The sequence below is a fragment of the Hyaena hyaena genome, unplaced genomic scaffold (genome assembly GCF_003009895.1).
Source record: "Hyaena hyaena isolate Hyena2069 unplaced genomic scaffold, ASM300989v1 scaffold_76, whole genome shotgun sequence".
Classification (NCBI taxonomy): Eukaryota; Metazoa; Chordata; class Mammalia; order Carnivora; family Hyaenidae; genus Hyaena; species Hyaena hyaena.
This window is the reverse complement of record NW_024080709.1, coordinates 1,404,458-1,426,772: the sequence shown is the minus strand read 5'-3', so window position 1 is coordinate 1,426,772 and position 22,315 is coordinate 1,404,458. Positions and strand designations below refer to the sequence as shown.

The 22,315-nt window shown below is 51.0% G+C and overlaps 1 protein-coding gene and 1 long non-coding RNA gene across 3 annotated transcripts in view; one reads left to right on the top strand and one right to left on the bottom strand.

Annotated features, from left to right (window-relative positions):
• The first annotated feature begins 5,453 nt into the window (after positions 1–5,453).
• On the top strand, positions 5,454–9,648 carry LOC120232723. Its single transcript, XR_005528629.1, has 3 exons — positions 5,454–6,198; positions 6,888–7,292; positions 9,286–9,648. It is a non-coding gene; the product is annotated as an uncharacterized LOC120232723 (long non-coding RNA).
• A 5,074-nt stretch (positions 9,649–14,722) lies between these two features.
• PARN (poly(A)-specific ribonuclease) overlaps positions 14,723–22,315 on the bottom strand; it is a 153,900-nt gene continuing 146,307 nt past the window's right edge. Inside the window, exon 24 of one of the 2 annotated variants that reach the window (XM_039233601.1) lies at positions 14,723–14,937. In XM_039233601.1, coding sequence (XP_039089532.1) covers positions 14,876–14,937 — 62 coding nt within the window. In that variant the 3' untranslated portion in view covers positions 14,723–14,875. The remainder of the gene's footprint in view (positions 14,938–22,315) is intronic. The other variant, XM_039233602.1, reaches the window with a different exon arrangement.

Below are 22,315 nucleotides of genomic sequence, written 5' to 3'. Positions count from 1 at the left end.
TTTTCTATAATTATGTCTTCTAATTCACCTATTCTCCTCTCTACCTCTTCAATCCATGCATTGGATGCCTCCATTTTATTATGCACCTCATTTATAGCATTTTTTAATTCATCACAACTATTTTTAAGCTCCATTATCTTTGTAGCAATAGCATCTCTGATGTCTTCCATGCCTTTTTCAAGCCCAGGGATTAATTTTATGACTATTGTTCTAAATTCTTGTTCAGTTATGTTGCCTATATCTGTTTTGAGCAGTTCTTAAGCTGTCATTTCTTCCTGGAATTTCTTTAGAGGAGAGTTCTTCTGTTTCATCATTTTGGCTAGCTTTCTGTCTCTTGTTAGTTTTAAAAGCTTGTTATGCACTCTTCACCTGCGAGTACTGCTGTATTAAAGAAAGCTCTTTGACTGTCCGGGGCCTGTCTGTTCAGAAAGTGTTCTTTGAATGGTGTCTCTTGGTCTCTCTTGTTGACACTTTGGTTATTTTATTTTCCTACTCGTAGTGGTATATGGGACTCTCCACTGTGTGTACTTTGGCTTCTTTCTTGAGGTAGCCCTGGAAAAGAAAACAGACAGAAAACACACGGGGAACAAAGGCACACAAACACACAGACAAATCCAACAAACATGCAACCCGACAGGGAAAACGAAAAAGAAAAAAAAGGAAGGGAAAAAAAGAGGAAGGAGGAAAGAGAAATAATAAAAATAAAAATAAAAAAGAAGAAAAGAAAAATGAAAAAAGAAAAAACCCAAAAGACAAAGGATAGTCTAAAAGCATAAAACCAGGATTCCCAGCTACAAGTAAAGAGCCAGGTGTATGCAGTGGTGTTGGAAGAGCTTATACAAAAAGAGAAATGACGGGGCAAGGAGGAAGCAAATTTGGAAGAGATATGACCAGGCAGAGAGACTAAGAGGCTTAATTCAGAGAGAGGAAGAGGAGAATATGATAGGAGGTGAGGAGAAAGAAACGAAGGTAATGTTACTCAGAGAAACTATATGGTCTGATTACTCCAGAAGAGAGATATACAAGGGTAGCAGTGGAGGTGTAGAATACAGATCTAGAGAATGGATTAAATGTGACTGTTTAAGCAAACTGATAGGCAGAGTGCCCAGTCCAGCAGAGGGGAGGGGTATGGATGAGACAAGGGAACATATATCTGAATAGAAAGAACTGATCTAGAATTAATCACGGTAGTGCATCCATGTTGGTCTCATCCCGGCCTCCGGTGAAAAAAAAAAAAAGCAGCTCTCTAGCGGGATGGGCGTGGTTTGGTGTAGGCGGGTCTTAGCCTCCACTGCGTCCAGAGGGCGGCTCCCTGAGGTTCCACCTTGGTGGTTGTGGGGAGAAAAATGGCTGCACCCCAGTCCCTTCTAGAACCAAGTGTTGCAACTTACTCTTTTGGGTCTGATCTCCCTGTGCCATGGGCGTAGCCAAGGTGGGTCGTGCTCCATATCTCAAGCCACACCTCATTTCCAGATCTTAGTCCGTGTGCCCCATTGATATCGCCTGAAATATAAACCCGCAGGCGAGTCCCTCTGAGCAGTTTCAAGCCTCTCGCCTCCCCCTTGGGGACTGAGCCGAGCCAGAAGAGCTGCGGCGCGGCTTCAGGTGCTGCCTCTTCCCCTCCGGGTCCCGCTGGTGAGCAGAGGAGCGGTTTCTCCCGGGGTCGCCTGGGACCATTGTGTCCTGCTCAGCGTCAGCTCGACAGCAGGAAACCGGATTCCTCTGTGTCCCGAGCCAAGGTTTTTCTCTCCTCCAGGGACACGGACAGTGTCTTGAGCAGTTTTGGCCGCTCTTTCTTTTTTCCTCTAGACTCACCGCGGCTCCCCGCAAAGGGGGCTCCCTCCCCTCCCTCTGTGTCTCTGGTCTTCCCCAGTTCGCACTCACGCTATAAGGTTTTCTCAGCGGTCTCTGTCTCCTTTTCCTCCCAAACTCCTGGATTCCGTAAGGGTTCCTGTGGCTTCAGGCCTTCTCCATTTGAGAGATGGGGGCGAGTGAAATGTACGGAGCTCCCTACTTCTCTGCCATCTTGCCTCTCCCTCAAAAAATTAAAAAAAAAAAAAAATTGCAGTCAAGATGGCCCACCAGGGCTGCAGTCGTCTGAAGGTGTGACTGGCAGGACACTTTTCTGGGCTCACTGGTGAGACTGTTGGATTGCAGGCCTCTGGTCCTTGCTAGCTGTTGGCCAGAGACACCAGCTCCTTGCCACGTGGGTCTCTCCATAGGGCAGCTCACATGTCAGCTGGAGTTCCTCAGAGCAAGAGAGAGCACCCACGGTAGGAGCCACCACCTTTCTGTAACCTAATCTCAGAAGCGACCTCCCATCACCTTTGCCAGATTCTATTGATTAGAAGGAAGTTACTAGGTCTTGCCCACACTCAAGGGGAAGGAATTGCACAAGGGAGTGAATAGCAGGAGGCAGGGTTTATTAGGGCCATTTTAGAGGCTCCCTCCCACAACTACCTTTCCCCCAGACTCCCCTGCAGCCAGACATGACCATGTGACTCAATGCTAGCCAATGGAATGTAAGTGGAAGTTTTACGGTGGACTTCTGGGAGGGCTTCTAAACAGGTGGGTCATGGGGCGCCTGCATGGTTCAGTCAGTTGAACGTCCGACTCTGGCTCAGGTCATGATCTGATGATTTGTGAGATCGAGCCATGCACCAGACTCACTGATGTCAATGCAGAGCCCACTTTGGATCCTGTCTCCCTCTCTTGCTCTCCCTCTCCCTTTCACACACACTCTCTCTCAAAAATAAGTAAGAATTTAAGAATATACAAAAACTTTTTTAAAAGATGAGTCAGAATGTTCCTCATTCTTACAGACTGGAATGTAATGGCTGGAGCTCCATCAGCCACCTTGGACCATGAGTAGACCTGTAGATTGGAGGCTAGAGCCAGAAGACTGAAGGAGCCCAGGTCCATGATTTCACAGTTCCATCCTGAGAGCCTTGACTGCCTGCCTTGGAAGTCTTTTCTTTGTTTTTTGTATATATCCTTTTTGTTTTTTCTTTTTTAAAGTAGGCTCCATGCCCAATGTGGGGCTTGAACTCATGACCCTGACATCAATAATCACAGGCTCCGATGACTAAACCAGCCAGATGCCCCCATAGCTTGGTCTTGACTTCTAATTTGTTTCATGACAAAACGTGTGCTTCTCCCAATGCTTCTAGAAAGGGATCTGTGGGGGGAAATCATCTGAAGTTCCTGCCCCATCTTCTAGACAGTTTTTACCACGTGAAGTCAAGCAGAAGACAGGAGTGGCATGTGATAGCCGCCCGGAAAGCGGTCCTTTGCTAGGGCGGGAAGCGACGATGGCTGTTTTTATTCATTGTGTCCCCTGTCTCTCCTATGGGGACATTCAGCAAGGAACACTGTGGACCCGGCAGTTGTTGGTTTGGGAAATATTCCCAGTGTCAGAAAAAGTGATAGAGAAGACTGGAAAGAGCAGGAAGAAGTCTGGACGACAGATGGTCCGTGTTTGAAGCAGGGCGGCAGGCTGTGGGCCATATGCAATAATGCCCTCGTGGGACAGACTCACACGCTCCAAGGCACAAGGCCTCTCCTCTGCAGAAGATCTTGATCAGACCCCCGCCCCCAGGGTAGGATGGAAGGCTCTTGCTGAGACGGGGCCTCCCCTAAGCAGTAAATTCCATTTCAAACCCCAGGACCTGTCCGAGACAGCAGCCTTCCGTCAAGCCAACGTCTGCATGGCCTCTTTGTGGGCGAGGACTTGCTTCTCCTGTGCACTCACCCCATTGACGAACCTTCTGGAAGAATGGGAAAGTAGGGGTTGCCAATGGCCTATCGATGAGCTGGAGGTCAATGACAGCTTCTCAAGGGCCTGAAGAACCAGGACTTTCTCAATCTAAACTACACGTATCTCTTTTAGTCTTTGCATTAGTCTACGGCTGGTCTATATACCTGTGAGCTATTTTCACAGACTGCAGGCCCTTCCTGTGCCGAAACATTCCCTCTGATGGTCAGGGCTTCTCTATGGTTGCAAGGGACAGAAATGTAGCTCAAATTGAGGTAAGTGGGGCAGAGGGAGGTGACTCACTGATGGACGTCACCAGAAGGGCCGGGGTGAATAGATCCAGTAGGGGGAGCCCAGGGCTCCAGGCCCCGAGGGACTCTCAAAGCGGATTGCCTCCTCCTCTACCCTGGGTGGGTTCTCCACGAGGGAAATGGCTGCCTGGCAACCCCGGGTCACCTTCTTCCAGCGCGGTGCCCCAAACTGCCCGGGGAGTGACTGGCCCTTCCCGGGGGGACGGGGGTGTGTGTGTGCTCTGACTGGCTGGGCCGTGTGCTCACCTCCCGTGCCCTGCTTGGAGCGAGGGGGGCCGTGAAAGGCAGGTCCTGCCAGAAGAACATGACAGTTCAAAGAAATGGGAGACTTCCGGAAAAAAACAAGTTCATTTCCGCACGACACGGCAGATACGTGGGGGCAGGTGTGTGCAAACCCAAGTGCCCTGCCTACCCAGCTTGCTGAAGATGCTTGCTCTGCTGAACCAGGAGATGCTTGCTCTCCCTCCCCCTCACCTCCCTCCCTCCCTCTTCCCTGCTTTCTGTCTTCCTGACAGCCTCTCCTCATCCTTCCCACCCGCTCTTGTCTGCACGGGGATCTTAACCACCAGCTAGGCAGTTCCCGGGGGGCAGATGCCGCCATTCTCCCCACTGGACACTCCCCCCTGAGCACCGCTTTCCCCGTCGGCAGAGAGGGGACCCCCCTCTCTAGGCCCCTCCCCACCTGAGCCTTCCAGCAGCTGTCCTGTGAAGACAGAAGAGCTGCCCGTGAGCCCGGGACTGCTAATTCCAGATGACACTGGACCTTTTTACCTCCTACCGCAGTCTTCACTCGAAGCCACAGGGTGCGGACGGTTCTTGGCCACAAGGAACAAAGTTAAGGATGCCATCCATCTCCCGTGGGAAGGGGCAGGCGGGTCTGATTTGCTCAATGTGCCCCAGTTCTATGCACGGAGACCTGGGGTCTGCACTCATTTATAGGTTTTTTTTTTTCCCTCCGAACTGCCTGGGCCATGATATGAAGTGTCTCTTTGCAAGGAGCGTGACTATTTCGGGGCCCTGATGCCACCCAGGCGGCAGGAAGTCGGCCGACCCCCGCTCCCCCTGCGGCAGACAGGCCAGGGGCGCTCTCCTGAGAAGTCTGTGCCACACGAGCACGGAACGGAGAGAGGGCGACAGCGGACTTCCCGAGTCAGGACGGACTTCCGGAGCCGGTCCCTGCCACGTTTCCTTCTTTCACGGTCACATCTCAACCCCCGCTAGGCTGTCGGGCCGATGTGTTACAGGGGGTCCTTCAGAGCGCCTTGCTCTTCGGTGGCTACAGAGCGGTGCGTGGGCTGCGTAGCCACGCTTTCTCCCGCCGCGCGCCGGACCCTATTTGCTTCGCCACGTCACTTCCGGGAGTCACTTCCGGGAGGCGAAGCGGGGACTGAGCGCGGTGCCGGGGAGCTGGTCCCGCGGCCCCCGGGCGGGCGGCCGACCTGGTGGGTGTCCAGGCGCTGACTCCACACCTTCCTTTTTGCTCTGTGTTTCCATGGGCGCAACTGGTGACGGTAAAGCCGTGGTTACGGGCAAGATGTTGCTTTTAAATCTTGAGCTCTTCTCGCCCTCGCCCCTCGGTGCTACGGTCCCGAGGGAGGCAGCGAAGGGCCCGGCCTTCCAAAGGCCCCGCTCGAGCTCTGTGCAGGGGGACATGTGCTTCCAGAACGGAGCCATTTCTCGGCACATCGGTCTATTTTTGCAGCAGAGCTGGCTGCCCTGTGCCAAAGTTTCTTACCACAAATAGAACTTCTGGAAGGGCTTCCTGGTTTCCTCTCGGCTTTCAGACACCTCTTCACATTTCATTTGGCTTCCCTTCCGTGGCCCCAGAAGGGAATATTTGGAGTCTCTTCTGTTTTGATTTGCAGGCACCTCTTGAGACTCCCTCCGGGGAAGCCTCTGGGGGTGGTAGCAAGCCCCAGGGGAAGCCAGAGAGCCAGTGTGGATCCCAGACTGTAGGCTCTCCGCCCCCGGGGGCAGGTGATAACAGACAAAGCACAGGTGCCCACTCCCAGCGTCCCTGTCCCCTCAGATCCCTGCCCTCCCAGCCACCTCTGGCCCCCACCTGTCATTTGACACAGGATTTGAGAGCTCACTGCACGAAGTGTCACAGAACTCCAGTGATCTACAGCCGAGGTAAGGCACACTTACCTACCAGGGGATGTGGGCAGTCCGGACACTCTAGAAGAAATCCTCAGGCACCAGAGTGCAACAGGTGGAGGGAAATAAAAGATCGCCTTGCTAACCTGCTAGGGATTGCCAACCAGGCAGGAGTTAGGTGTACCCAAGAGTAGCCTGAGTTCGTCAACGTACGAGGCTACAAGAAACGGGAAGGCCGCTAGAGAGCTTTGGAAGATTCCAGAACAACAGCAAACCCAATCATTTGAAAGGCACCAACATTATGTATGTATCTCAACTCCTCTCTTGAGCAATGTGGCCATTAAGAGCTCAGTCTCTGGTAGACGGACTGTATTCCAATTTGAGTTCTGCCACTGACAAGCTGTGTGACCTCGGGCTGTTGCTAAATTGCTCTAAGCCTTCCTTTCCTCGCCCAAGGGAACAAAGGGAGTAATAATAATAATAATAATAATAATAATAATGCACCCGGCACATAAGTACGAATCACAGGTGCCTAGAAGAACGAGACCCTTAACATGAAAGAGTAACATTTTCCACATGGTTCTAACTGTCCACCATCTAAAGATGTGAACCAGCTGAGAGGTGATGACTTTTAATGTGAACTAGCGATAGAAGTGACCTTGCCCTTGGATTTGCTCCTGGCCCTCACACAGTCCGTTTATAAAATGTGTGCATTTCCCTTGCAGCTTTCCCAAGACCAGTGGCTCCCAGACCTGAGCAAACACCAGAAATAGCCAGAGGGCCTGTTTCCAGACAGCTGGGCCCCACCCCTGGAGTCTGTGACTCAGTGGGACTGGGGGTGAGGTCCAGGAATTTGCATCTCTAATAAGCTCTCAGGTGGTGCCTACGCAGCAGCCAGCAGCTGGGAACACACAGCTTCAAAGACCAAGGTGCGCCTTGTAGCTCTGGAGCCGCACCTAGGGCTTCGGACCTGAAATGACTGGCTGGCTCACTAGGCAGGTGGGCCTTTCGGACACTTTGATGCTCAGAAAAATCGGAAATTGATGCGGACATACATATCCAGAACTGTTATGATGCTCTGCTCCCTGACGCTGTAATCCCCCTCTGGAAGCTGTCCCTTAAGGAATTGTGTAAGATGTGGATGAAGCCTTATCATCACCATGGCTTGGAGGAGGAGGAGGAGGAGGAGGAGGAAGGTCTGGGGATGGCTAGCGGGGGGTGAAAAGGGGCAATCTGGTCACACCCCAGTGCACGACTCCAGTGGCACACAGGACGTGCACGGTGAGCCAGCCGCCCCGATTCCCTCAGCACGTGTACTGCTGTTGTATCTGTACTCCTGGTCCACGTGATGCCCCTCATGTGGACATAAGGCAGCATCAGGTCTGGAGTGGGCGTCATAGTCAGAACTCCCGGGGTTTGAATTCCGGCTCTGCCACTGACTGTGACCTCCAGAGCAAGATACCTAACCGCCCGGGCTTCGGTTTTATCTTCAATGGGGCATACGATATCTATGCGTCAAAAAAATCACACAGCACTTCGAATAGAGTATGCTCCTATATACATTTTCCAGTATGCGGGGCTCGAACCCACAAACCGTGACATCATGACCTGAGCCGAGACCAAGAGTTGAATGCTCAACTGACGGAGCCGCCCAGGCACCTCAAGAAATTTTACTCTCAAAAAAGCAAGGACTGAAGACTGGAGGAGGAGTTTACTTTGAAATGGAAAGTTCTGGAGAGCAGGGGTTATATGTTTCCAAGGAGGAGACCCTTGGTTTTTCCCAGTGTAAGGGAACGATGGCAGCCAACCGGGCAAAGACCTATTATCAGGGAGTGGGTGGCAGTGGTCGGCTGGAGGGACAGGAGACTGAACTTGAGTGGACGTCCTGGTCCTGGCCGTGAGCTCGGATCTGGGCAATCCCTGACTACGGACGCGGGGCCTTGCAGCGTGCTGCCCTGACTATGCGCTTTCTCAAGCCTGGGTGTCCTTGGAAAGGCTTCCAAGTTTAAGAGGGAGTGAGCAGACGGGGAAGGGGAGACAAGGGCTCTGAGGATCCCTGGGGTGGGGAGGAGGGCGTGCCTGATTTGCACCCTGCAGAAGAGGGATTTGGCTGGACCGTGGAGAAATGATGGGGGTTGTAAAAAGAAAACATCCCAAGCACTCTCCGTCTCCACCCCTGAGATGTGGCCTCCAAAAGTGGCACAAGGCTAAGCTCCCGGACCAGGATCATTCAAGGTGACCAGTAGGCACAGCGCCCCCTTTGACAAATGAAGAGCAAGTTTCCGGGTAAGATTAGCCCTTCCTGCGTCCAAGGAATGACTCTAGACGCCCAGATTCCGGGTGTTGAGAATTAAGAGGCAGGGCCGACTGGGCCGCAGTGGACAGAGGGGAGGAGATGTGAACCGAGTTTACTTTCCTCGTCACTGCAGGGAGGGGGAGGGAACCCCATTCAGTGTTTTGGGGGGCCTGGCCATTTGCCAGTAACGAAGTTTCCACGGGCTGGAGTGGCCGGACAGAGGGGTGCTGTCTCCACCGTCCTTGAGCTGGAGGGGCCAAGGATCAACAAGCAGGTGCCCAGTCCTCTGGCTGGCCCCAGAAATATGCCATGCCACTCCTGCGGACGGGTCACACGAGGCAGGTCTGGGCACACAGGCCTCCTCCGCACGGGGCTCCCTGGTGTGCACGAGTCACACACCAGCAAGGTTGTCTGGCTCCAAGCACACTGGTCCAGTATTTCCCGGTGTTCCCACTTAAAAGAAACAGGCCTGGGGGGCTCAATCGGTTAAGAGTCTGACTTCGGCTCAGGTCATGATCTCACAGTTTGTGGGTTCAAGCCCCGTGTCGAGCTCTGTGCTGACAGCTCAGAGCCTGGAGCCTGTCTTCTGATTCTTTGTCTCTCTCTCTCTCTCTCTCTCTCTCTCTCTGCCCCTGCCCTGCTCACGCTCTGTTTCTATCTCTCTCTCAAAAATAAATTAACATCAAAAAAAACAAAAAAAAGAAAGAGCCATGGGGATTCAAATTCTTTTCTAAAACAGAGTCCTCCCTTTGTAAAAAACAAAACAAAACAAAACAAAACCAAAAACTGTCCTTTCTAATTGTCCTTTTTCTTTTCTTTTTTGACAGGATTATCTTCTCTAAAACATTTCAAACTTAAATGACCCTCTCAGCGTTCGTGAATGTTTCCAACAGGGACAGCCACTCCAAGAGCTTTACTCGAGTTCAGGTTCGCGGCCTGGCTGAGACCAAGGGGGCCTGAGACAGAGATGGGCGAGCGGCAGAAGACAGACTGAGCCACTCTCACCGGGGACAGGACAGCTTGCAGGCCAGGGTGGCTCACAACCCGGGGAAACACGAACTGGCCTCCAGGTATTCTATTTCCCCTCCTCGACAAAATCGGACACATCAATTTACCCCATGAATCATTTGGGGGAAAAAAAAGATTTCAGTCGAAGTCATGAAACTTAAGTCATGAGATTAAAAAAAAAAGGCATCCAGAAAGATTGCACTATTTTTAACACTCACTCGTTTCCCAGGTCAGGAGAGAGTGGCCTGGCCTCTGCAGGAAGCAAGGATTACAGTTTTCCTCTCCACGTCACATGAATGGCCCTAAGAGGTTGGAGTGGGGAGTGCGCACTCAGAAAGCACGAGACCCTCTCCGTGCTGTTTGTTGTTTGGCCAGAGTGACAGCTCACTTGAAGAGCACACACGCTGGGCCTCCTGGGTGGCTCAGTCGGTTAAGCGTCCGACTCTTGATTTCAGCTCAGGTAATGATCTCACTGCTTGTGGGTTCGAGCCCCATGTGGGGCTCTGTGCTGACAGCACGGAGCCTGCTTAGGATTCTCTCTCTGCCCTTCCCCCGCTCACACTCTCTCTAAATAAATCAATAGATGTGAAATAAATTAATAAAAAAATACATAAAAGCACACACGCTACAACCCACCGTTGTTATTAGGTAAATAGATTTTTGTGCAAGGCAGCAAAGCAATCCAATTGGAAAAGTCTTCCTCACAAATGTGGCTGGAGTAACCGCATATCCACATGGAAATAACAGGCCCTCAAGTCCCGCCTCAGGCCGTACACACAGAAATGAACTCATTTCTGAAATGAACGGATCATACACGTAATCATAAACCCTGGAGCCCTAAAGCTTCTAGAAGAAATGCGAAAGGATACCTTTACAACCTGGGGGTTTCTTAGAAAGGACAGAGATATGGCAAATGACATCCCCACAGATGAGTTCCGGGAAGGAAGGAAGAAAAATATACAAAATAGATTATTAAAATCAAAAGCTTCTGCCCCGTGAAAGATTGAAAGATACTGTTATGAAAATGAACAAGTTTCTGGGAGGTTGATCCTGAATGTTCTCACCAAAAAAAAAAAAAAAAAAAAAAGTGATCATGTGATTATCATGTTGGCAAGCACAATGGTGGTTATTATTTTACAGTGTATGAGTGTATTCGGTCAACACACTGCACGTGTTAAACCTACACAGTATTGGGGCACTTGGGTGGCTCAGTCAAATAAGCCTCTGACTTCGACTCAGGTCATGATCTCGCAGCTTGTGAGTTCAAGCCCCGCCTCGGGCTCTGCGCTGACAGCTCGGAACCTGGAGCCTGCTTCAGATTCTGTGTCTCCCTGTCGCTGCCCCTCCCCTGCTCGCTCTCTGTCTCTGTTTCTCTCTCTTTCTCAAAAGTAAATAAACATTAAAAGAAATTTAAACATACACAAGGTTGTATATCAATTGTATTTCAGTAAGGCTGGAAGAAAAAAGAAACAAGTTATAGACTTGAACTAAACATTTACACGATAATTATCAAAGGACTAATGTCCAGAATATATAATGAGCATCTACAACTTAGTAACAGAGACACAACCCGATAAAATACAGGCAAGGGGACTGAACAGATGCTTCACAGAGGAACAAATACTAATGGCCAATAAGCACATCATCTTACATCATCACGGAAACTCGGAGGAAAACTGCAGTGAGATGTGCTCTACGCCCGCTAGGATGGCTGAAGACCGACAACATCAAGTGCTGCCAACGACACAAGCTACTGGCATGCTCATACACTGTTGGTGAGGATGTAAATGATACAACCACTTCGGAGAAAGGCCTGGGAATTTCTAGAATGTCCCCCAGCAGCTTTATGCATAGAAGCTCCAAACTGGGAACAGCCCAAGCATCCATCAGTTGGAGAACGGATAAAAACATGGAGGCACCTGGGTGGCTCAGTTGGTTAGGCTGAGGTCATAACCTCGACTCAGGTCATGATCTCGAAGTTCAGGAGTTCGAGCCGCATGTCGGGCTCCGTGCTGGCAGCTCAGAGGCTGGATGGAGCCTGCTTCGGATTCTGTGTCCCCCTCTCTGCCCTTCCTCTGTTCTCTCTCAAAAATAAACAAACATTAAAAAAAATCTTTAAAAAGACTCGGCCACAAACAGGAACTCCTGACACAAGCAACATGAATGAGTCTCAAAAACACCATGCTGAAACAGCTCTCACCAGAGAGCATGCGCTTCAGGGTTCTATTTCCATGAAGTTCTAGAAAAGATCAAATCTGTGGTGGAAAAAAATGCAGGCTGGTGAGTGTCTCTGAGGGGTGGTTGTGGGGTTGGGACTGACTGGGAAGAGGCAGAAGAGAATATTCTGGGGGTGATGGGGATGTTCCGTATCTTGACAGTTCTGGTTGCATTTATCAGAACTTGTCAATTGGTAACACTTAGAGCATTTCACTGTAAGTTTTATCCCCACTGACCCCCATCAATAAACAAATATTAAACTCCGGCTAATGAGAAGCATGCAGAAGTATCTGGGAGGGGGAGTGCAGCCAACTTTAGGACTTCCTTCAAAATACATCAAAAACTAGGCTGAATTGGGGCACTGGAGTGGCTGTCAGTTGAGTGTCTGACTTGATTTTGGCTCAGGTCACGATTTCAAGGTTTGTGAGTTCGAGCCCTGCTTGGGGCTGATGCTGATGGCCTGGAGCCTGCTTGCGATTCTTTCTCTCTGTCTCTCAAAATAAATAAATAAACTTATAAAAAAAAATAGACTGAATTGATGGAAGAAGGGATGGCTGGTTATGTAATAATGCAAATACAGCAAAATGGTAGCTGGGTCATCTAGGTGAGTAAATGGGTGTTTGCTGAATAATTCTTTCAACTTCTCTATGTGTTTGAAATTTTTCACAATGGAATGTTGAGGGGGGGTATTGGTGAATTCAAAACTATGAAAAAGGATAGGCGACAGCATTCAGTCTCCACCCCAGCTCTGAGATCAAAGGACCACTGAACTCTTTGCAGGAAGCACTGACGTCTCCACTTGCACGCCGACCTCTGGGTTTGGCTCCGCAGGTAAGAACCACGGGACCCAGAGCTCCATTATCATCACATTGCCGTGGGCCTCCACATCAAAAAGCCAGGGCACCATCCTGGGGTTTGAGCCCAAGAGATGTCAAGGAAGCCTGTATGTATGTGTGGAGTGGGCTGAGGACCAACCCAATACAACTGTTCTAAGTCGCGGCATCCAGTTGGGAAGAAAACAGGGGTTGGAGCACGGATGAGGGCTCAGCCCGATATTTAATTCTAAGCCAAATTCCCTGTGACTCAGCTCCAGTTGACAGAGGATGACACAGGGTCTCAGATCAAAAGCGTCATCTGCAAATCTAACTGCTGTTTATTGTGCATTGGTGTGTGCTGGGCGTTTTATGTGATTCCATTTAGTCCTTACAACCACCCTGCAAGGCAGATGTACATATCGCCCTGACTGTACAATTGAGGAAACGGAGGCTCAGAGTGGGCCATGTGTCCGAGAACCCACGGCTGGGGCTGGGGTGCAAGTCCAGCTCTAGAAGGCTCCAGAGCACAAACCCCTTGCAGAACGCCCCCTCCCCCAAGCCCCTCTCTAGGGCCGGAGCGACATGGGGGAGCAGCTTGTGTGTGTCTGTAAAGCTTTCTGACGCAGAGTTTCGTTGCTGTAGGGCGAGAGGCCCCACCCCTGCCCCACGGGAGCCCTGCCCCCACGTCTCAGTGCCTCCACGCAAGTGTGTTCACAGGGCCCCACGGACTTTGCCGCCGTGCACCAATCCCAGTCTGCGGCAGGTTTTCCCTCTTGTTTACTATGTTAAAAAGTGTCAGGCACTACCTGTTCCTACCTGTCGGTTTCTGTGACTTGGCCCAGCCCCGGCAGTGCCCTGTAAGCCTCCTGTACACATCGGCCTTCATCTGCACCTCCCTGCGCAGTGCCCCGCCGGGCTGTGAGCAGGGACGGCTCTGGAAGGGGTGGAAGCTCCTCCGGGACAAGTCTGGGTCTGTAACTCAGCCACAAACTCTTGGTTAAGGTGGGGTGGGGCCGGGGAGGGGGAGTGTTAAGAGGCTCTCAACTGGGCAAAGTGTCTCACTGATCTGAATTCCCTCAGCACCACTGACTGCAAAGGGCTCCATTCCACCCGCCGGGCAGGAGACCCGGACCCTCCTACACAGCCATTCTCCACGGGGCCGACTCCAGCACCGGGCATCTGACTCATTAAAGCAAGTATAAGGGGTGAGAGGTTAAAAAGAAGACCCCCCCCCCAAAAAAAATCCATGAACACCAGGCTTCGTGACTTACCAGAGCTTTTAAGGGGGGATCTTTAGAAAGAAAAAGATCTATCTAAAGATCAAATACGTCATTTCGCTTACAAAAATAGAAACAGGAAAAAACCAGAATCCTATGAAAATTTCTTTAATTTTCATCTCTTGGAAATACATTTTTCATTTTTTATTTTCCATGATACAAAAAAAATGTTAAATATCTAACAATGATCTACATGAAGCAGATCTATGGGAGTAGATCCGTGAAATCCTGTCGCTGCTGTGATCTGTTTCAACAGAGAGAGGGCTGGTACACGTTGTAATCTGTGATTTCACACACACACGCACACATATGCACACATGCCACCATACCACGGACACACACCCGAACAGAGACGGCAAGCAGGCTGAGACATGGAAAAGGGAACACAGCACTATGTGTAAAAACAGAAGTGAACTTTTTGTACAGTTCGCAGGGAGAAACTCACAAGTGAGGAAGAAGGACTCTAAGTAAATATGCCTCAGAGGCCAAGGCATACGGTAAGCTTCTCTATGGGTGGATGGCGCGCAACATCTTCCTACTGGAAAAACAGGCTGGAGTGCTTAGTATTTTCGGGCAGCTACGGTGGGAAGCGGGCAGATGCGAGTGGGTGGTCTCTCTGGGGGGGAGACGGTAACCGCACGCTGCAGAGGCCCCCAGATCTGCACATGAGAGCCCGAAGAGAAACCTCTCGAAGTAGGAAAGACTTCAGCCCCCAAACTCGTGATCCCAGCACCCAAGAACATCGCTCTTTGCTTGTTTCACGGCCGACAATGCCCATCGGGCGGGTTCTGAAGCGCACTAAAATTCATGACGCTGGAAAGGCTTCACGCGAGCGACAAATCATCAACTGCTTAATCATGTGCACATTCGTGACGGCCGACAACCGTGCTGAGTGTCAGCAGACAGTTTACATAAAAAAAGGAAGAAAAGAAACACAGCCACAAAAATCAAAGAAACTGGGCTTTTGCCAGGAGGCGGACTTGGCTCCAAACCCCTCCCCCAGCACATTTCATGGAATTAAACAGAGTATGGCTTCCGAACGCGCCGGCCAGGTCCTCCTCAGCCACGGCACCGGCGACGGCTCTTCCTCCGGGCCTCGGCTACCACGTGTCAGGAACCTCGAAGAGCTTGGCAGGGCTGCCCGGGAGGCCTCCTGGGGGGGGGGGGGGGACAAAACACGGTGAACAAGGAGAAGACGGCATGGGCAGGGGGCAAGCGACCGGCTAGGGGCACGGCGCCCGCTGCCAGCCGCCGAGGCCGCAGCAGGCGGGGCGGGGCAGACACGGATCACAGACAGGCCCTGCTCGCGGACCGCAGTGCCCAGCAGACGGGGGCGAGCCCACGAGAACTTCACAGCAGGACGAGGGGACGCGCCTCCCTGGACAGACGCCTCTGTTAACTTGACGAGGGCCAGAGCGTGGACGCTCACGTGGCTCTCGGGGAGCACACGCTGTATTCTCTGCCACCACACTGGGCACTCGGTTCATTTCATCTGTTTTTTTTTAATGTTTATTTATTGGAGGGGGGTTGTAAGCAGGGGAGGGGCAGAAAGAAAGAGAGGGACAAAGAGGATCTGAAGCGAGCTCTGTGCTGCCAGCAATAAGCCCGATGTGGGGCTCCAACTCCCTAACTGTGAGATCATGACCTCAGCTGAAGTCAGCTGCTCAACAGACTGAGCAGCCCAAGCGCCCCTCTTTTTTTTTTTTTTTTTCAAATTAAGTCAGCTTTACACCCAACATGGGGCTTGATCTCATGGCTCTGAGGTCAAGAGTCACATGCTCTACTAGGCCAGCCAGGTGCCCCTCAGTTCACTTAATCTTCATAAAAGCCCATCCATGTCCCCATCTTACAGATGCCAGAGCAGGCTCAGAGAGGACAGGCCAGGGGACCAGTCTCAGGGGGTGGCTGAGATGGGACCGGGTCCCGCCATGGCACACAGAGCCCGGTCACGGCCCAGGGACACCAGGCTTCTGTGCGCTGGGCCGTACCGACACCCGAGGGGCTGGCGACTTTGCAGAGAAGCTGGCCATGGGCATTCAGAGACCCCACAAGGGGCAAAAGAAGCTTGTGGCCTTTTCAGAGTCTGGCAACACTGGCTAAGCGTCGAAGGTCCGCTCCGGTTATGAACAGTTTCACCGGGGAGCTGGCTCTCCTCCGTTCACAACAGTCCCTGGAATGGCAGCGCACAGCCGGGCTGGGGCCCGGACCAGCCGTGCCTGGGGCCGAGCAGCGGAGGGGAGTCGAGTCGGGGAAGAGCGTGTCCGCGGCGGCAAGCGTGACAGACGGGGCGCTGCGGCCCTGGGGTGGCCCCGGGGCTCAAGCAGGGCTGGCAGGGAACACCGACAAAGTTGACCCCAGCTGCCAACGCTCCCGATTCCAGGGGAGAGGGCTCTGACGCTCGTCTAAACTGGGAACTTTTAAACACGGGGGAGGGGCAGCGTCCTGCAAAGCAGATCACTTGGCTGGCAGCGGCCACCTCAGCGATGGGAACGGCTCGAGATAACTAGGTCTGAACACAGCAAGTAACACGGGGCCCCGGCCACGGGGAGAGATCCCACGCGGGATCACTGGTGGAGATACAGTGTGGACGGACGGCACCAGGGGCCTAGCAGAGGGACACTCAGAAGTCTTCTGGCCTGGGTCTCGTCGCTGTGTTGGACACGCGCGTGTTGGGTCTCGCGGTAAAGACTGCAAGGCCGCTCTGGCGAGCAGGGACGAGGGAGAGGAGACGCCCCACGGGTCCAGGCCGATCAGAGGAGGGAACGCACAGACGCTGCCCTCCCCAGAACTAGGAAATACTGCAGACGGGCTGTGATGAGAGCTAGCCAGCCTCACCTTCTCAGTCACGCATCCATAGGACGCCTAACTGGAGGAAGAGAAACATCGATGAGGGCATTTGTATGATTCACATACCAAAGAAATACTACAGCAGCCGATGAGCCATTTTAGAGGCAAGAGTCACAGTGTTGCATGAGGAGCGGGGGACCGGAGGTAAATTAAAACTAGCTGCGAGGAAAACAAACGAAACAGCTAAATGGCGGAAAGTAGGAGTCATACTTATAATAGCACCTGCTGCTGGCGGGATGGGACTGGGTGTGGCCGCCGCCAGCAAACACACAGGAAGTGACTCGCCCAAGAGCTGGTGAGGAGGAATGGAATGTGTGGGAGCTCTGGCTGAGGCTGGCCTGGCTTGGCCCCGGGACTCGCTGTGTGGCCCTGAACAACTCACGGCCTCCTCTATCAGCGGGACCGAAGACGGCTTTATGCCACTGCTGTGACACAGCCCAGTGCCTGGCACACGGCACGGGTTTAATGCAAGTCAGATCCCTTCCTCTTATCAGTAAGGTGGCCCAACACTGAGCATGGTTGTTCCCCCAGGAAGCCAACAGCCTCTGGTCAAGACGATCCTAGTTTCCACTGCCTAAAATGTACAGGTGCCGAGAAACAGTGAGGTGCCCATGGGAACCACAACTTGAAGAACCATCTGAAGGAGACCTAGACCCAGAAGGAGATGAAGGTCATGGGCCCTCACACTCTGACAGCGGGAATGCACCACGGGGCAGCCACTCTGGAAAATGCCACGCCAGTGTCTTATAGAGTGAAATGCGCACTGACTCTCTGACCCAAAAGAAATGAAGACTTAGCTCAAACAAAAACCTGTTTGCAAATGTTTATAGCAGCTTGATTTTTAGTTGCTAAAAAGGTGTAACAACTTACATGCCAACTGGCAAAATGGATAAACAGAGACGCGTCCATAAAAAGAAACACCACTCAGCAAGAGGAGGGAATGAACCTCCGGTACCCGTAACAGCATGAATGTATCTCAAATGCATTAAGTTAAGAAAGAAGCAGATCGGTGCTTGCCAGAATCTCGGGGCGGGAGGAGGGATGGGGGCATGTGGGACTCTCCTGGAATAATAAAACTATTCTCTCTCTGGACACAATGATGGTTAGATGGCTGGACACGTGTGTTAAAACTCATCAAATTGTGCACCGAGAAGTGATGACTTTTTGTACATAAATTGTATCTTAATAAACTGACCCATAGGAACGTTGTTTAAAAATCCAACATTGGGGCACCTGAGTGGCCCAGTCGGTTGAGCGTCCGACTCTTCATTTTGGCTCAGGTCATGAACTCAAGGTTCATGAGACTGAGCCCCATGTCAGGCTCTATGCTGACAGTGTGGAGTCTGGTTGGGATTCTCTCTTTCTTTCCCTCTCTGCCCCTCCCCTGCTTGTGCACTCAAATGCACTCTTTCTCAAAATAAATAAATTGATACTGTAAAAAAAGCTAAAAAAAGAAAAAAAAACTGGGGCGCCTGGGTAGCTCAGTCAGTTAAGCATCCGACTCCTGATTTCAGCTCAGGTCATGATCTCACGGTTGTGAGCCCCGCGTCAGGCTCCACGCTGGAGCCTGCTTAAGACTTCCCGTCTCTCCCTCTACCCCACCCCTGTGTGTGTGTGTCTCTCTCTCTCAAAAAAAGAAATCCAAAAAATTTTAAAATAAAATTTGCTGATAATTAAAATGATTCAACTGCGAGTTTTTTAAATGGGGAAAAACACTAGACACTAACTTCCCTAAGAAGTATAATACTAACTATGTGTAAAAATCACAGGCAGAGTAAACACACTTACTAACAGAGTGTCCAGCCACCATGGGGCTGCATTTTCTTTCCGTTTTTCTCTATTTTACAGATTTTTGTAGTGAGCACGTGATCTTTATTAACGAAACAACAACAGAAATGGACCAGTGGTCAGCATAGCAGGTGTCTGTGGGTGCTTCCGTACTTTTCCCCTGACCAGAGTCGACGAGGAGAAACGCGGAGAGGTAAGACAGTTCTTCCCTCAGGTGAATCCAGAACAGAATCTTAAAAACTACTGGAAATCTGCCATCGTATCAGTTTCCAGAGTGGAATTCCATTTACAGAAAGATCCTTCGGGGTGTTATACAAACGTTTTTATGCTCCAAGGGGACCGGTGAAGGGGCAGTTTCCCTCCCCGAGAAGGCAGGGCTCCCTGGGCGGCTGACGGGGAGCCGGGGAGGGCCGCCATGAGGAACGGGGACCGGGCAGCGCACAGCTCAGGGCCACACAGAGGCCGTCAGCCACATTTTCAATGAGGAACTAAAAAGCTCCTTGGCTGGACTTCCCGAACCTGGATGCTCAGCAGATGCAGACTGAGTTAGATCTAAGAAGATCCTGAATTTTCCACACGGTAACCTTAGGGGCCTAAGTACAAGAGGTTCAACAGATTAGTCAAGACCCCAGTGAAACTGCTGGTTCCTGGTAAACATTTAAAGGTCTAATGTGTTGTGTTTTAAATGTAAGGAGGAAATGGGGCGCCTGGGTGGCTCAATAGGTTAAGCGTCCGACTTTGGCTCAGGTCATGATCTCATGGCTTGTGAGTTCAAGCCTCGTGTCGGGCTCTGCACTGAGAGCTCAGAGCCAGGAGCCTGCTTTGGATTCTGCGTCTCCCTCTCTCTCTCTGCCCTTGCATGTTCATGCTCTGTCTCTCTCTCTCTCTGTTTCTCTCTCAAAAACAAGTAAAACATTAAAAAAATAATAAATGTAAGGAAGAAAAAGACTTGTAGCAGCCTATCATCTGACGAAAAAACCCTGAGGAACAGTGTCTCTGGGCACTCCTCCATCGCCCGCAGGACCCGACGGAACCTGTCAGTATTTTGAGGATGGCCAGTCTGGTCAGAGTCAGGACAGTGGGACACTATTCACTTATCTGCGAGAACAAGTATGCCATGGAAACGCATCCATCAACCTGTCTGGAGAACATTCCCCAGGGATACTTTATTCCAGCACAGACAGCACGCGGAATTGGCTTCCTTTATGTACCAGCAGACAGCGTACCTTGAGTTCTTCCGAGGAAAAACAGAGAGCACTACCCATCTACACTAATCATAAAACATCTAAAAGGAGGGACTTACATCATGTGTTTGTGTCCTGCAAACAGGAGGTAAACAACACTTAAGAGGAGAGTATCTGCGAAGTACAGAGTTCGTACCTAAGAAGCTCGAAGCGAGAACAGTTGCCTGGATCCCATGACTTCATCACAAGAAAGTCACAGCAGGCGACGGAGTCTGGCCTTCACCAGCCCCCAGGAATGCTCCTCTCTGTAAAGAATCCTCTGCTTCCTCTCAAGTCTGGACAGATTTCGGGGTGCCTGGGGGGCTCAGTCGGTAAAGCGTTCAGCTCTTGATTTTGGCTCCCGTCATGATCTCACAGTTCGTGAGTTCAAGCCCTGTGTCGGGCTCTGCACTGACAGTGTAGAGCCTGCTTGGGATTCCTTCTCTCTCTGCCCCCTCCCCTGCTCATTCTCTCTCTCTCTCTGCCTCAAGATAACGAAACTTAAAAAAAAGTTTGGGTAGATTTCACATACTGCAGAGTGGTCTGATGTGTGAGCCCTGCCCACAGCCCCCAATACCTGCTGTATTTCACTTTGCAACTTTGTAATTCTTTCAAATTTGAAATAACGGTATCTGTACTTTACAAGCTGTTTACAGGAAATAGAGAGTCAAGGATGCTCCTGGCACAATGCCTGGTACATGATAAATAAACAGTCATTTCTTTTGCAATTTAAGTAATTTTGTTAGCGGGGAAGGGGTCCAGTGAACTCTCAGCTTAGCTTACGTATGAAAACCTGTAACTGAGACAGAAGACAATTTGTGTGGGACTTACTGAGTACTGATGGCCCCAGGACCACGACAGTACACAACACTCTATGGTCCTGCTATTTGCGACTTCCTCCTTCAAAAACAGAAACCTCCCTCACAGGCGGAACGCTGTCTCTTCCACCCTTTCCGTGCCTTTGCTGAGAGTGCGGGCGCCGGGCACACCTCTGCGGACTGCCTGGGGCCCCTGCAGACTCTCCCACCGGGAGGAGGGCCAGAACCTGTCCGGGCAGGACGGACGCCCCCGGGGGCTGCACTGAAGCGTCCCACCCGGTAGCTGTCACACCCCACCCAGGTTTTCACGGCTCGTGAGGCCCTCTGAACCTCTGAGAGCTTAGCACAGACTCGACAGGGGCTCAGACCTTTGTATTCCCCCTCCGTGCAGGCCCTCAAGTCGCCGAGCAAGGGAAGTCAGCTGACTCCACAGGTTCGGGGCCTGGCATCTGGGCCTGCACCCTGCCGACAAGGTGAGCGCCACGCGCTCACCACAAAGCAGCTGTGAATGACCCGGTCCGCCCCCAGCTTCGCGCCGCTGGAAGGTGTCGCTTGGTGAACGGTGCTCCAGAAGGCCTGGTTACCTCCAGTTCTCTGATTCGATTAAAAGCTGTCAGGATGTTTCTCTCTCTCTCTTTTAGCGGGACTGACGAAGAAATACAAAATCTATCATTTTTTTCTTCTTTAGCCCCAATTTTGAGGCAGTGACAGCTTTACTGTCAATGGGAGGAGAATAAAAACCTATTGATGACGGCATTACACATTTGAGACCCTGAACAGCTTGTAGAAAGTTTTCACTTCGCATGATTAAAGTTATAAAAAGGAGCTAATCTATTCATACGGTCTATTGTTAGGTGTTCTAATGTTAATACCTTTAAGATTATGCTGAGATAGAAGAGGGGGGAACCGCCTGTCATCTTGTCCCTGAGAAGTAAGAGATAAGCTGAAAAATTCAGAAGAGAATGATGTCAGAAGGAAAAGAATACAAGAGGGGACCATGCCCCGCAGCATACTGGCCTTGATCTCTGAAAGTCGTGCCAACATTTACTATGAACGTTTGCTAAGCAGGGACAATGTGTCAGTGGTAAGATATCACAGGCGAGGACTAAGTATGGTATAAATTAAACACTTCTCCAATACTCAATTTAGAGATGGGAAGGGAGGCAAGTCAAGGAGAACCCAGGATTCAAGGAGGCAGCTAAAATGAACAATCTGATGGGGCGCCTGGGCAGCTCAGTTGGTTGGGCGTCCAACTTCGGCTCAGGTCATGATCTCACAGTCCGTGAGTTCAAGCCCCGCGTCGGGCTTTGTGCTGACATCTCAGAGCCTGGAGCCTGCTTTAGATTCTGTGTCTCCCTCTCTCTCTGCCCCTCCCTCGCTCACACTCTGTCTCTTTCTGTCTCTCAAAAAATAAACAAACACTAAAAAATTTTTTTAATAAAATAAAATAAACAATCTGGGCTTCAAACAGGACTTTAAGCTTTTAAAGTTAAACCTCAGCATAACATATAAAAACATATGCAACATTTTGGCTGCTTCCTTGATTTCATTAATATCAAGGAGATTCAGAAAACTCCCTGCGGTCAGATCAGGCCACATGAAAAAGGAGGAATTAATTTGAAACACGATGAATTCTTTAGCTTGCGCATGAATCAAGTTCCAGTGCTTTACCACTTTCCTTTGATTTGCCTGTTGGCTCTGCTGCCCGGAGCCCGCGGTGACCAGAGATAAAGGAGGAACGATCGGGGCTCGGTCAGTGGCCCTTCTACCCTCAGCCGAAAACATGTGACTGTGCTTGAAAGCCCTGGCTTTCCTGCAGGGCAGACGCAAGGGCTCCATGACCCTGGGCAAGTCACGTTAAACT